Source organism: Neurospora crassa, linkage group IV (assembly GCF_000182925.2).
Source record: "Neurospora crassa OR74A linkage group IV, whole genome shotgun sequence".
Classification (NCBI taxonomy): domain Eukaryota; kingdom Fungi; phylum Ascomycota; class Sordariomycetes; order Sordariales; family Sordariaceae; genus Neurospora; species Neurospora crassa.
In genome coordinates, this window is record NC_026504.1 from 561,208 (window position 1) to 575,535 (window position 14,328).

General features: G+C 54.2%; 3 protein-coding genes across 3 annotated transcripts; 1 reads left to right on the top strand and 2 right to left on the bottom strand.

Moving 5' to 3' along the window:
• Nucleotides 1-1,649: 1,649 nt before the first annotated feature.
• NCU04871 (hypothetical protein) lies at nt 1,650-7,970 on the bottom strand (the record flags this gene model as incomplete). The annotated part of the gene is made up of 3 exons (XM_954035.3): nt 1,650-2,710; nt 2,880-7,314; nt 7,383-7,970. The coding sequence occupies 3 exons, from the start codon at nt 7,968-7,970 to the stop codon at nt 1,650-1,652; spliced, it is 6,084 nt and encodes a 2,027-aa protein (XP_959128.3).
• A 1,957-nt stretch (nt 7,971-9,927) lies between these two features.
• On the bottom strand, nt 9,928-12,232 carry NCU04872 (hypothetical protein). Its single transcript, XM_954036.3, has 2 exons — nt 10,765-12,232; nt 9,928-10,700 (listed from the first exon to the last, which is right to left on the bottom strand). Exons 1-2 carry the CDS (start codon nt 11,544-11,546, stop codon nt 10,319-10,321), a joined length of 1,164 nt encoding a protein of 387 aa, XP_959129.1. The 5' UTR covers nt 11,547-12,232; the 3' UTR covers nt 9,928-10,318.
• On the top strand, nt 12,192-13,188 carry NCU04873 (hypothetical protein; the record flags this gene model as incomplete). The annotated part of the gene is made up of 4 exons (XM_954037.1): nt 12,192-12,350; nt 12,574-12,738; nt 13,009-13,035; nt 13,141-13,188. 4 exons carry the CDS (start codon nt 12,192-12,194, stop codon nt 13,186-13,188), a joined length of 399 nt encoding a protein of 132 aa, XP_959130.1.
• Nucleotides 13,189-14,328: the final 1,140 nt, after the last annotated feature.

Genomic DNA, 14,328 nt, shown 5'->3' on the forward strand with positions numbered 1-14,328 from the left:
ATTGCCCTGGGCTTGAACTAGAGCCATCTTGGTGGAAGTCTAGAGGCACTCTATTACCTTCGCGTGGATACAGCTTCGTCTGGGATAGTGCACTAGATGGAGCTTGAGATTTTGCCATGCTCCAGCAGCCACGAGACGACTTCCAATTGGGAACAGTTGAGCTAGAGTTCGTTCCGTTTATCCGCATTTATCCGGGGCGGGCACAAGAAGTGATCAGCGTTACCCCAGATTTCCATCCCGGAGTAAGTGCCACGAGCGCACAAGGTTGAGGCGGATGTTTGCGCTCCAGTCGACGTGGATCGAGGCCAGTGATAGGAGGAATATTTCTGATTCGACCTCCATTGGAGGACTGGTGTACGCGCTCAAAATCCAGTGTTACCATGCTTTACAGTGTAGGTACCTAGACGGTAGAGGCTCTTCTGCTAATACGTACCTCTACTGAGCTAAAGTGACATGATCTACACCCAACTTACCAGGCGCAACACGGAAGATCGCGATCCGGCGTGCCGTTCCTGGGGGGGTCTTCCCATACACCAGGGTAGGAATGAATCCGAAGAACTTCATGATGGCATTATTCGATCTACCTAGGTAATGTCCGTAAGAAACATCTTGAACTTCCAAAAGATTTGTATGACAACATCCACGAATGGAAACAACAACCTAGAACTAGGTAGACTCGACCCCAGCAAACCACCCCCCCTCTTCCCACCACAGTCCCTATCCCATCTCCCTTCTCCGCCTCATCCTCGTTCCCATTCCCATCCCCTCCCCTTCATCTTCTATCCTCCCTGCCTCTTCCTTCTTCTCCACCCCGCCCAACTCTCTATACTCCATGTCCTCCCGTCCTCCCGTCCTCCCATCCTCCCATCCTCCCATCCTCCCATCCTCCCATCCTCCCATCCTCCCATCCTTCCATCCTTCCATCCTCCACCTTAGTCGGTCCGAACGACGACGATACACATACACATACCTCTACCTCTCCACTCACGAGGCGGAGGTAAACTTGCGATGGGTTCGGGTGTATCGGTGTTTGGATTGCCGTAGTGGAGATTGGGAGTACTGGTGCTGGGGTTGGTGCTGTCCGGCAGGGATTTGAGATCCGGGAGGACAGAGAGGTCAAGACCACTGTTCATGATACCAGTACTCAATGAGATATGTACTGGTGGTGGGCATGGGCACTTGACGACGTCCTGCCGCCTGAGGTTGACTGCTTCGAGAGAGTTCGGGGTAAGTGCCAGTGACGGTGAAGACGGCGGCGGCAAGCGTACCTCTAAACCATAAAGCAGAGGTACTGCCGTCTTCTTCGCAGGCGCTTGAGTGTCTCCATCCCATCGCAAGCGCAGGTCGATCCACCGCCTCCCTCTTTCATTTCCTCTTCCTACCACTTCTTCTTCATGTGCACAAACTTCCACGTCATGTTTCTTCGACACCCTGTTGTTTCCAATTTCAGCCCACTTGGTACCTGTACCTTTCTCAGCATTCCTTCTGATCCAGTCTTTAACCCGACTTTCTTTCCCATTTCCCTTCATAGAGGTAACTCTCCCCAGCTCATTCTCTTCTTCTTCTTCCCCCTTCACGACCGTCTTCCAATTATGTAGCTCGAGCCCAGGCGCGTCGTACACAGGCTCGAACAAGTCTCCCGAGCGTGGTTACTCCGGCCCATACTCCCCGTAGTCATACCGAGAGGTACTCACTGTACCAGCACTCTCATCGCCATAAGCACGTTGTCCCTCTCTCCACTCCTCCCTCCTCCTTTCTTCTCTTCTTTCCCTTTCACGCTCGTACTCCTCGCCGTAGCCCTCGCTTGAGGTATCCTCAGCGGCATCTCGATGAAGCAAACCCCTATTTTCACCTGCTTCTTCGGCTTCTACTCGTTCTGTTGACCGTGTGGATGCAGGGGGTCCGTAACCATTAAGATTCTTATGATGAGAGCTGGAATAGGCAGGATACGGAGAAGTGCTCATCGGTCTTTGTTTTACAACTGTACTCTCAAAGACAGAGGCAGACTGCGAGGGGCTGGCAGCGTGAGACTTGGTGAAGAAGGAGGGCATGGAAACGCGGTTGCTGGAGGTAGAAGCAGCTGGCGCCGATGCTGAGGAGGGAGAGGAGGAGGATTGTTCAAAGACGGAGCGCATGCGTTGGAAGAGGGAGCTGCCTCCTCCTCTTTCTCCTCCTCCTCCGGTGCTACCGCTGCCACTGCCGCTGCTTGATGTGACACGGTTCTGGCTGGAAGAGCCAACACTCTCCCCTGAGAGCCTCACCTCCTCATTACGAGAAAGGCTGGCCTCTCGCTGGTGCCACATCTCCATTATTTTTGGTGTTGACGCCCTGTTCGTTATATCATGCTCCTTGTCATGCGCTAGGCTGTCACCGTACCCGCCGCCGCTGTAATCAGTCCCTGCGTCGGTCAACGAACTGCCACCGCGCGGACGACCGATGTTGTCGCCGACGCTGTCCATGTCGCGGATCCGCGGGTCTTGTCCAGATTCTTCGACGGGGGAACTAGGACCGGAGGAGAGGGTTGTCCCGCTGCGAGCGGATTGAGGGGAGGAGGCGGTGGGAACGGTGCCGGAGGTGTCGGCTGTGGCGAAAGTGGCGGCGGTATTGACGGTGTCGGAGCGTGAGGCGCGGTTAGTTACGTGGTGGGAGACGAGCTCTTCCTCTTCTTCTTTGGGTTGCTGTTGGGTGTCGTGGGACATATGGCCTTGAGCTGAGCCGGGGGAAGTAGAGGGGATGGATAAAGGGGGAAGATCGTGATGATGAGCTGGGGTGATGGTCTCGCTGTCGTCGGCTCCCGGCTTCTCGAACTGCGAAGGTTGATCAAGAGGCGTTGATGGTCTGTTGTCCTGATCATCGCGGTCTTCATTGGTAGGTCGCACTTTCGAGATTCGTCTCTTGGCTTTGCGCAGGCTCAGGGGAGTGATGATTCCCGACGTGATCATCATGGCGCTCTTGTCGCTCAGCCGTGTCGTCGGCGGGTTTGGCCTCAGTGACCGGGGTCTCCAGAGCTGCTTCGACCTCAGCATCAATGTCAACATTAACGGAAGGATGAGCATGAGCAACGGTATCAGCAGCTACACCAGTCTCTTCAACATGCTCAGATTCCTTGACCTCATCCTCATAATCCGACTCAGACAAGAACTGGTCTACCTCGCTCCAATCCCTGCCCATGTCCTCCCCCCTTGTAACAGCATGCGGATGGTAAGAGATGGAGGAGGTCTCCGAAGGGAACTCGCCGTTTTCGGTATCGCTAGGCTCTGTGAGTTGCAGGACTGGAGGCTCACATGGCTGTGACGGTTGGGCGTCGGCCTTGTCGTGGTTGTGCGAGTGACCATCATCAGCAACTGTCTCCTCCTCTTTACCACTGGGCTGATAACCACGGTCAGTCTGGTCCTCAACCGACACCTGCCCAACAGGGGACTGCTCAGCATGATGCTCCTCTTGCTGAATATTCTGCCCTTCGTCGTTGTATTCAATGTGATTGTCATGTTGACCCTCATAATCACTCTCCTGAGCCTCCTCCTCACCAACACCCTCTAACTCCTCTGCCAAACTCTTCTCAGCCCTCGCCGCCTGTTCATGGCTCAACACAGACGTCGGCTCCTCCACACTCAAGATCTTGTCAGATGATCCTTGGACGTCGGGATACTCCGCGGGAGTCACATGCTCTTCAGCAATCGTCTTAGGGGACGAGTAGCGAAAGGGGTCGTACTCGTTGTCATCACGGCTATCATGAGGTTGTTGGTCTTCGTCTGCTTCGTGGTGCTCATGCGAGGCATGCTCTTTTTCCGTTACAGGGTGGGCAGCCTCTAAGTCAGGAGCTTCATCGAAAGCAGGCCGCCCCTCAGAGGATCTGGTCTCGGTACCTCCTTCATCGATTCTTTCATACACGGAGTCCTCGGTCAAGTTGTCAACATCAGAGCCTCCTGTGCATTTGGTCTCATGTTGCTCACGGACAAAGGTGTGGGTATTCGGCTCCATGTCATAGCCGTGAACGTCATCCGGTACTGACTCAACGGTATCATGAGGGGGGATAAGACCTTCTGTTCTCTCTTCGGCATCAGCCACGGACTGGACAATGTCGCTGGAGAAGAGTGTCGCGTTGCTTGTTTCATCCACGGGAACGTCATGTTCGTCGGAAAAAGCAGCAGTAGCAGCTTCACCCTCATCATCACCAACATGACCTTCGGTTTGTTTCTCTGCCTCGGCAGCCATGTCACGCCGCTCAACACCATCGCTGAACTCAGGTTCACCTTCGTCACACACTTCCTCAGCAATCACATCAAGATGGTGGGTCACAAGATCATCCCTACCCTCAAAGTCCTCGCTTTCAGACTCGGACGACAAGGCTTCTTGGACATGGACGTCTTCGTTGTAGTCTTCCTGATGACTGTGATGCTCAGGACCAGGCTCCATATCACGATGATGCATGTCCCCAGATTGCTCAGCATGCTGATACTCAGCAGTAGCAGGGAAGTCATCCACACTTGGTCCATGACTCTCTGCTTCTTCCGTGACATCCTGTCGGCTAGGGACGCGCTCGAGCTGATGGCCCACTTCATCATCATCATCGTCTTCAGTCTCATGGTCATTTCCCGGCCAATCATCCCGCTGGTCATCAGCAGTCTTTTCTCGAGTGTCAGGCTGCAAAGTAACGACCACCTCTGGCTGTCCATCCATGCTAGCGGCGTGTTCAGCAGAATGAAAACTGGCCTCCAACCCAGGAGTAGGAGCCAAGTCGCTAGGCGTATAAGGTCTCTCGTAGAGCTGGTACCGAGGTTGGACGTCTTCTTCCACTTCTTCACTAACGTCGGCAACCTCGCGCTCGCGGTGTACCTCCTCATCTGCCTCCTGGTCCGCCGCATGGTCGTGAGAAGCATACGAATCATCAAGATGCTCCTGGTGGTGATCGTAACGATGAAGAGGGGATTCAGCCGGGGTGTAATAGTCGTCGGTGCTGTGCGGGACGTGATGCTGGTTGACGAAGTAATGCGCTGGTTCATGATCGCCTTCTTCGATGGGAGTGTGGTGCATCTGCACTGGTTCGCTGTGGGTGAGGGCCACGCCAACGGCAAAAGGGATGTGGGAAGGGTCGAGGGGATGGCGGTCCATGTCGAGGATCTGTACTGGTGTATGACCCTCGTCGTGTCCAAACTCGGCCAAGTCGTGTGGTTCGGGTCGACCTAGGCCCATCTCCTCTTGCTCCCTGACGAGCTCCTCAACCGGGACAGGCTCAGGCTCCGACTCATCTTCATGCTCAGGCCCATGACTAGGAGGATGCAATTCCACCCTGGTAACGCAGGGCTCAGCGACCCCTTCCACACCCATAACCGGACCCTCCGCCTCTTCATACTTTTGCGCCTCCTCCTGATCATGTGCCGCACCCTGTCCCAAATCCACCTCACTGGCATACGGCTCCAACACTCCCCTCGCTCTCGTTGCCTCCTCCTGCAGTTCGAAACGCCCATCATGCGCCGGACCGACAGGGTCATCGACCAAGCCTTGGAGGACTTCTTTCTCTATGACTTCCTTCTGCAGCGCTGCTTCTTCATCGACGCCCTGCTCCCGCTCTTCCTCTCCCTCATGTTCTTGTTCATGTTCATGCTGGTGCTCCCGCTCCCACTCCCTCTCAATCTCCGCAACAGCCAAATCAATACATCCCTGAGCCCTCTCCACAGAATGATGATCAACATCTTGTTCATCAGGCTCAAGCAGGTCATCATCCAGGACATCCTCTATCTCATCCAACAGCACCTCCCCCTCCTTCTGCCCTTGCCCTTGCCCTTGCCCTTGCCCCATCACATGTTCTCCCTCACCCTCCCTCTCCATACCCTGTAACTGCACGTCCTCTCCACCCTGCCACTGCTCAGGAACGAAATCCGCATCGTCATCTTCCTCCATCGCCTTGGCGGCCGTGGGAGAAAGAGGAGATGTGGGCTCGTTGATGTCCGTGTAGGAACCGCGTTCGGAGGCAGTGGAGATGGAGGAGTCCGCTTCTGCGTTTGTGTCTACGTTGGAGGGGATTGTGAGGAGGGTGGGGACGGTGTCGGGGAGATCAGTGTGGGAAGTTTCTTCTGGAGTTGGTTCCAAGGTTGAGGCTGAGGTTCGGTTGGTTTCGGTGTCGGTATTGGAATCGGCATTGGCAGGGGCGGTGTCTGGAGGGTTGGTTGGGTGTGTAGTAGGGAAGCCGGTTTCGGGAGGGTTCAAATTTGCATGGTCTGTAGAGGTAGGGATTTCGGTATCGGGAGGTTTGGTATGAGTGTCGATGCCATGGTCGGCTTCATGGTCAGCAGACGTGACCGCAAAATCAAAGGGAGCTTGTGTGTAAGGTGTGTAATCAGAAGTTTCCGACTCCGGGCTCGAGCCTGTCCCTCGTCCAGCCTTATCTGTTTCTTCCACTCTGGCGCCCCTGTGGCCGTCCTCTGCAGGGGCAGCAGGAGGATGAATAATCCCCAAACTATCATGCCTCCCCCGGAACTCTTCCGTAGCAGCCCGCTCGACAACAACAGGGGCAGTATCATTAGATCCGACGTGATGATGCCCAACCGGCAACCCACAATGCTGCCCTTCCTCCCCTTCTTCCACCTCCTCCCCCTCTTCATCGACCTCCGCGAACCCAGCCGAACGAGGGTTCCTGTCCATCGTATACTCAGAGAATGGAAGCCCTCGAAACTCCACGTCCACCAGGCTTGTCTTGGTATCTGTGGTTTTTGTCTCGATCTCCACCTTCCGTTCTCGAAGGGGATCAGACGGTTTGTCTTCCGGGACGGGCTCATCAGAAGTTTCTTCCGCAGCAGCTAAATCTCCAACAGATACGGTATTAGCAACATCTTCCTCCATGTCTTCCTCCATGCCGACAGCAGCGGCGGAGAGAGTCCGGGCAACGGGAGAGGTAGGTCTCGAGACAGCAACGGCTACGGGGGCAGCAACACTAAGCTCGTCGGGTCTATTGAGGAGGTCGTCCATGCTCATTGATGCCATCTTGTCTTTGAGGTGGGAGAGTTCCGAGCCGGTTTCTTCGACCGGGGCGTCTTGTGGAAGTGGTTCCTCTTCCTCTTCTTGCTCGCTTTCGCTGTCGGGAAGTTTGTAATATCTGCCAGAGTCGGGAGGAGCGTTCTCGAACGCTGCAGCGGGGAGGTAACCCCTTTCGTTGACATGTGTCTCGACTGGCTCCTCCTGGGCTTGAGAAGGTTGCTCTGGTTCAAGCATCTGGGCGGCACTCGCCTTTCTCGCCTCTCGAATAGCTCTCGAGTTAAGCGGCAACGGAGTCTCCGTATGGACTTGGAGTTTTTCCTCAATCAACCGATTCAGTTCCTATTTTTTGTTTATTGCTCGTCAGCCATCAGCCAGGTTTATCCTTCCCAGGAAAAGAAAAGACCTACCTTCCTCCGCCCCTCCAACCCCCTCAACCTCCCCACCTCCTCCTCCCACCGTCTCTCCCACGCCTTTTCAATCTCCCCCATCAACGCCTCCGTCTCCCTCTCCACGTCCCCCCTCTCCTTCTCCAGCGTGCGCTCCCTCTCTTCATCCTCTTGCCTTAATCTCTCCTCCCACAGCTCATCCTCCTCCCTCCTTCGCCTCTGCAGCTCTGCATCTTCCGCCCTTCTCCTCTCTAGCATCTCCTCGCGCTCCACCCGCCGCTTCTGCGAGAGGAATTGTGTCTCGGCCGTAAAGGCATTAAGCAAAGAGCGAATGGCGGACTCCCGACGGGTGACGAGGTCGGTGATTTTCAGGCGTTCCTCGGGGGAGGCGATGGGATAGGGATCACCGCCGCCGGCGCCGTAGTCGGGCTCGGCGGAGGGCGGCTGGAGGGTGATGATGGTGGTGTGGATTTGGGAAATGGTTTCTTGCATTTGGATGAGGAGGGTGGGGAGGTCATCTTTGTCGGTGACGACGACGGACGGGGGCGAGGCGAAGGATGCAGATGAGGAGGAGGGGGGTTGGGTTGTTGGAGAAGTTGTGGACGTCATGATGGATGGGTTGTAGGGGGCTGGACGCCCGCTGGTGATTGTTGTCGGCTGCGTGGTGGGTGGTTGTTTTTCTTTTCTTTTCTCGTGGAACTGAATTGGATGGCGCTCGACTGGAATGGATTTCGGGTCTTGGTTGGGGTCGTTCGTTCGTCGATGTAGCTTGGTTTGGTTGTCAAGGCTCGTCACGACGCATGCTGCTTGTAGGTGCGGTAGTCAACGTTGATGGATGGCCTAGCTAGTAGCTAGTTCAATTCGTTATTGCTGTCACCTATAGTAAACATACAACATCGCCAAGCTCGGAGATATGGATAGACAAAATGACATGACGAAAGAATGGGGAACCCGAACATTGCAGCTGGCACCGAGCACCGGCGATAATACCAAGCAGTAAGCACTCGAGTAGGCGGACGGCAACTGGACATGGAAGACTCGAGTCGAGTCGAGCATCAGCTCTCTCGAGACAGCGATACCCTTCCATAGTATCCTCCTCTTCGAGCTCCCATCGGTACATATTCATCAAGCTGATATTCGCCTTCATATTTCCCCGAGAGGTATACACTTGTATATCAACCTCGAACAACACCACCCTACCAGGATGGCGAGGACAATAAAGACAGCCAGGACAGGATACCCCTTCAACCTCGTAGACTTCTCTCTCAACAAGCAGATAAACCGTCGACTCGTGGCGCTATAGCACTCGCTATGTATGCTCCTACTGTGTATACCACTCCCTGCCAGCTGCCACCTGCCACTTGCGCGAAACCCTCGACTCTGACATCCATCGCCATATAGAATAGTGTGGCAACTGAACTGAATCGCAGTCAGTCGCGCCGTACTACTGTACTCCATGTCGACGGCGGTCGGACTCTACGTGACGTGTATGTAGATAGACAAGGGACCCAAACCCGGCCGGGAGGGAGGGAGGGAGGAGGCGTCCGTTCGCATTTTGATCGGAGCGCATCTACTGTACCAGTATGTACTGTATGTACAATGACCGGACCAGACCGGACCGGCAATAAGACACTCGGCCAGCCATCTTCTCTTCTGCACTTGACCCGGTGCCGTGGTGACCCATGGCTTCGAAAACCACGTCTTCGGCAAGGCGCGTCTTGGGTAATACAGGACTCGGTACCCGAACAGCTTCCGTTTCGGGTTGTTCTTTGGTTCGGAGTCGCGCAGCTGTTGACAATGCAATGTGACAATATCAAAGTCCCGTCCATGTCGCGATACCGCCGTCGATCGTCTTTCGTCTTTCGTCGTTCGTCGTTCGTCGTCGTTGATAGTCGTTTGTCGATGAGGAGGTGGGATGTGGGATGTTAATGTGACGACATGTTTCAGGGTTGTTACCTCTATTGTGCCCTGGGGGCGTGTACTATGCAGTACACAGCACTACACCTACACTTAGTCAGCGGCGGTCGGATGCCAATCTGTGTAAGCGGGAAAGATCTTAGTATCTTCCCCCTACCCTATTGTGAACCATCTTTCCAACACCCAACTCCAACTGTAAGCTGTTAGTCCACGCTGAAGTCCTCCCCGCCCACTATCGCCAAGTCCCTACCTACGGCCAGGACAAGGGTCCAAGCGAGTCCCGTCAAAAACCGTTGGACACTAGTGTAGCACTAAAAGCCTAGGTGGACCTGGCACCCTGGCCGGACAACGTCGTAGCGCTAGCGTCAAAGTGACGCGGAACCTGAAACTCCGAAAGTCCCAAGAAAGTTCCCCTTCACACTTCGGATGCAACATGTGAAGAGATGCCGGATGGCTTTTACTATGCTGTGGTGTTTCAATATGGCATCAAGATGAAGAAGACTACCTCTATTCACATTCGGGTAGACGGCCTGGGAGCACTCGGGCTCACTGTTGGGCGTAACCGGGTGGTCGTCTATGGCATTGACAATGACACCCGGACCGCGCCGCCGCCGCCATCACTTACGTCGCGGATATCGAAGGATTGGATCCGGAGCGTTTCTTTGATGGGGAGTTTCAGTGTTAACTATGCGAGAATAATGTGCATCTCTGGAATACCTCATTGTATACTGTTGATGATAATGATACTCAATTGATGAACACCATGTAAATGCGGGGAAAAAACAATCGCTATTTTGATAATGTAGGAGGAAGAGAGAAGCGACCCGTACCTAGGTATCTGAAAGTAGTGGTAGCCAAAATGCCCAAGGCCAAGAAACGTGATATGAATGACCGCTCCAAACCTCCTTCCCATTTGCCATATGGCTGGATATCCAAGAAACAGATAGAAAAAAGACACCAAACATCCATCATCACCACCGTCACCACCGTCACAATTTGCCTCCTTTTACTCCAAGCTTCAATAGCACAAGAAACACCACTCAAATCCTCGCCATTCCTCCCCTCTCCACCACTGCCCTCCTCTGCTTGTACTGCACAGCAAAATTGTACCTGACAAACGTCCCGTAGCCGTACGCCGCGATGCCAATCGCCAGCCACACACTCGTAATCACCAGGCCAACCGGGAAGATCATGATCTGCACGCCCGGCAACACAAACGCCGTCGTGCCATTTTTGAGACGAGCAATCTCGTCTTCGACCGCCAGCTGGGCCCTGTTGAAATCCGACAGGACGACTTCCTTGCTAAAGACGCCAGCCACAAAAGCGGCTTCGTTGGAGGAGATGTTGGTGGACACGGTGGCGCCTTGCGGGTTGACGCCGGAGAGTGTGACGATGGGGAGGAGGAGATGTTGGAGTTGGGCCCTGTGTTTAACTGTAAGTAACTGAACTGAAGAATTAACATGGGGAAAAGGGAGAGGAAACTTACATAGTCATCTGACCAGTCATCTTGTCCGCATCAATCTTTCCCACCAACAGATACTGCTGTAGCAGAGTGGGATCACCATTCGACGGCAGATCCTGCACTGTCGTCTGTCTCACGGCAAGTCTATTCGCGGCCTCGCCATCGCCGCTTCCTCCTACTCTTCCCACCGAAGCAGCACCAACCGCGCCCGAAGAAGGCGAAGCAGTCTCGGCCTGGCTGGAAGTAGAAGCAGCAGCAGCAGCCGCTGTTCCCTGCGAAGCTTGTGAAGCACCTGCCACAGGCTGATCCGGGTTCGCAGTCCTCACATTAGCCCCTGTAAACCGCAAGCCCACCGAAATCTTTTCCGGCGCGATCCCCGCAAAACTGTCTCTCGCATCACTGATTCTGAACAAGCGTAGATCCGCCTCAAACACGCCCGTCGAGTTGTCCAGCGCCGGCAGATTGTAGCATACGCATGTGCCCGACGGGTTACTCGCCTGTTTCAGCTGGCGGAGTGTGGAAATGCAGGCGGCGTTGACTTGGGCGTTCCAGGCCGTCATGTTAAGGGTACCGTCGGCGGTGAAGATGGGGTCCTGCCCAACCGAGGAGGCGGACAGCTCTGCTTGTCGTTCTTCGAGAAAGCCCCGGCGCAGGAGGTATGAACCCATAATCTCTTCCATGCGTCGGTGGTAGGCGGGCGAGTCGCGCGTCATGCCTTCGACAATGAGGGCGCCGATGCCGGCTTGAACGGCAGGGGCCATCGCCAGGAGGGCGGCGAGGAGGGTTGTTGGTTGCCAGAGCATCATGGCGGTTGGGGTTGGGTATCGATATTAAGTGGTGGTGTAGATATTAGTTCCGCCCAGCGGAGTGTCCGAAGAGAAAGTGCTCGCGCGGTCCGGTTGCTGTCGTATTCACGGCCGACTCGAGTGATTCTGTTGATAGGTAGAGGCTCAATGATGGGTTGCTTCTGGGTTGGGCACCCGTAGATCAGAGGCCAGCCCTACGTCCGATATGGATGGGATTGTCGATCAGTGAGCACTAAAGGTGGTAAAAAAATGTAACTGAATGGAGGGACCAGCCCAGTTGGTGAAGAGAACGTCTACCTTCTCGATTGAGAAGCACGGGCGCCGCCGTGAAAATCGTGTAATTAAAATGATGGCCACTCAAGAACAGGCAAGAAAGAGAAGATGGGAAATTACATGCGGTGATTTAGACAGAATTGGAAAGCAGCACGCGGTAACTAAAAATGAGGTGGCATGGTTGTCATGGGTTGGTAAGGGACTTTCGAGCCGGAGACGTCCAAACTCGCAATGTTCAATATGGGGTCATGGTCTGACCACTTGTCAGAGCCATGAGGGTAGGGGCCGGAGATGGAACAAGGAGGGGGCTGACGGGTTAGGCTTGAGGGATGCCAGAGGTAAGCAGCCGACAATATAGGCCCAGGAACTACCATGGACGTGGTGTTGTTGCGAAGGGGCATCGCGTGGCATGGTGGTGGAGTGAGGAAGCATCGCCGTCCGAATGAGCCCCTGGACGCTCCAGGATCAACTATGTCAGACATGACATGGCTGGGCGCAGTGAGGTCCAATGAGGTGGGAATATCCCAAACTGTGAGCGGCTGAGCGCCAAAGGTATAAGTCGTTCTGGACCAATGATGTTCCTTCTTCAGACCCAAACCGAGACCACAGGAATCAAATGACAGCGTACAAAAGGCCTTTGACCTTTGAGATCAACACCGACATCAACAGAGGCAGAACAGGGGTCAGACAAGGCAATTGTTCGATATGGGTCGAGAACAAATCAACATGAGGGACATTGCTCCGTGTAACGTAGCTCTCGGTTGACTTTGACCAGGGGCAGGGCAGCGCTGCTGATAGCCATGATCACATGGAGTCCCAGGAGGGAAAGAAAACAGAGAGACAAAAGGCAAAGACAATGTTACAGCAAAAGACCCAAACGTCCAAGACTTTGGGGGGGCGGGCCGGTGTCGTGAGAGGGGTCCGTGGGGTTTCTTGAGGCGCAATGTGTTGCATCATGACGCCGCCCGTTGGGATCCAGATGAGTACCAGATCGATGCTGGCGGGACAAGGGACTTGTCCGTTTTTAGTGATGAAAAAGGCCATGGACTTGTCGTTATTTGGAGATGCACTTGCGGTCAAAACCCATCATGTTGACTTGCTCATAAACTGAAAGAAAAAGCGACAAGGTCGGATTCCATGATGATGATGATGATAATCGGGGTTGCTGCCACCATCACACAACGAACAGACATCATCTGAGTCGGGAGGTGAGGTCGTGAGTCGAGCAAGGGGAAGAGAGAGGCGGGGAAATCTGGATCGCAAATCCGTCAGCCGCCTGAATCTGAAACAGTGCAAGAGAAATTGACTTCTTCCTCGGCAGAAAAAACGGTCCGAGCGCTTACGGCGGAACAACGTGAAGCCACCATAAAGCCACCATGGCGCCACAAACAAGCCAAGGCTGGCAACTGCTGGCGGGTGTCAGTGGCGCAGCAGCCGTCAGTCCGTTGCAACAGACGGAACTCTTAACATCTTAATCGAACTGAACTGGTAAGAGATATTAAAACGCTCTGGGCAGCGAGGAAGAAATGGCGGGCACTAAGGAATGCAGTCAACCCTCTGATTCCGTTCCCCATTCTTGTGAAGTGATTCATGCCTGGCATAGATGCAGGAGTTGCTGCTTTACCCGAATTGTATGTACCTTGTACCTTGGTGTCACAAACCGGCAATCCCCCATCCGTGCAACCGCCCAAAAACCTGCATCAAGTTACAGCGCTTCCCGCGATCGACGGTCGCCATTAACAGCGGGAAGCTCCATTGCCTAAATTAGCTTTGCAAGTTCGGCGCTTACACCACCTCCGTCGACAATCAATCAACATCCTGTCCAACGATCTCCCGCCCATCCTATTCCCTACCTCGTGGGCATGTACTAGTGTAGCGAGGTATTTTCTGTCATTTCAACATTTCCATTAAGACGCAAGATTCCCGCCTGCACATCTTGCGATCAAACGAAGCAGACCACCACACCATCTCGGCGGTGCGGTACATTGGTTGCCATGAAGGGGGTGTAGCACTTGACGCCAGAGTGCAGGTATGCGGCTGACTCCAAACATCAACGACACAACAATGCTGAGGTGAAGATGGCCGCGGTCTCTGTCTCCCTGTGACTCATGTTCAATCACTCTTCTGGAATCGATCGATTTCTCTTTTCTCCTTTCAACAGCTGTCATTCGAAGCCGGTAACGTCCTTTGTTGAGAACAATCTACATCAGCCGCACCAGATATCCGTTCATTCAGATACTTCCATCCCGACTCCCTTGTCAAGAAACAAACCCCCAATCGCGTTGGTACTTAATCAGCAAGCCCAACCTTCAAGCTCCGTCATTCTTGTCATGCAACCCGTTCTCCCATCCATCAAGCGCAAACTGAGACAGCCCAGCTCCTGACATTGTAAACGTTTGCCATTCCTCCGTCATTGTCATTACCTTCCACCCATTCCGCGCATTTCCCGAGCACCTGCATCACACATCCCTGATCACTCATGTTGATGACTCTCGTGACCATGTCATTG

Coding starts and splice junctions, on each gene's coding strand:
- NCU04872 (XM_954036.3), bottom strand. CDS start 11,546: ATGATGCTCTGGCAACCAACAACCCTCCTCGCCGCCCTCCTGGCGATG. Junction 10,701..10,764: donor ATGACTGGTCAGATGACTAT/GTAAGTTTCCTC, acceptor AGTTAAACACAG/GGCCCAACTCCAACATCTCC.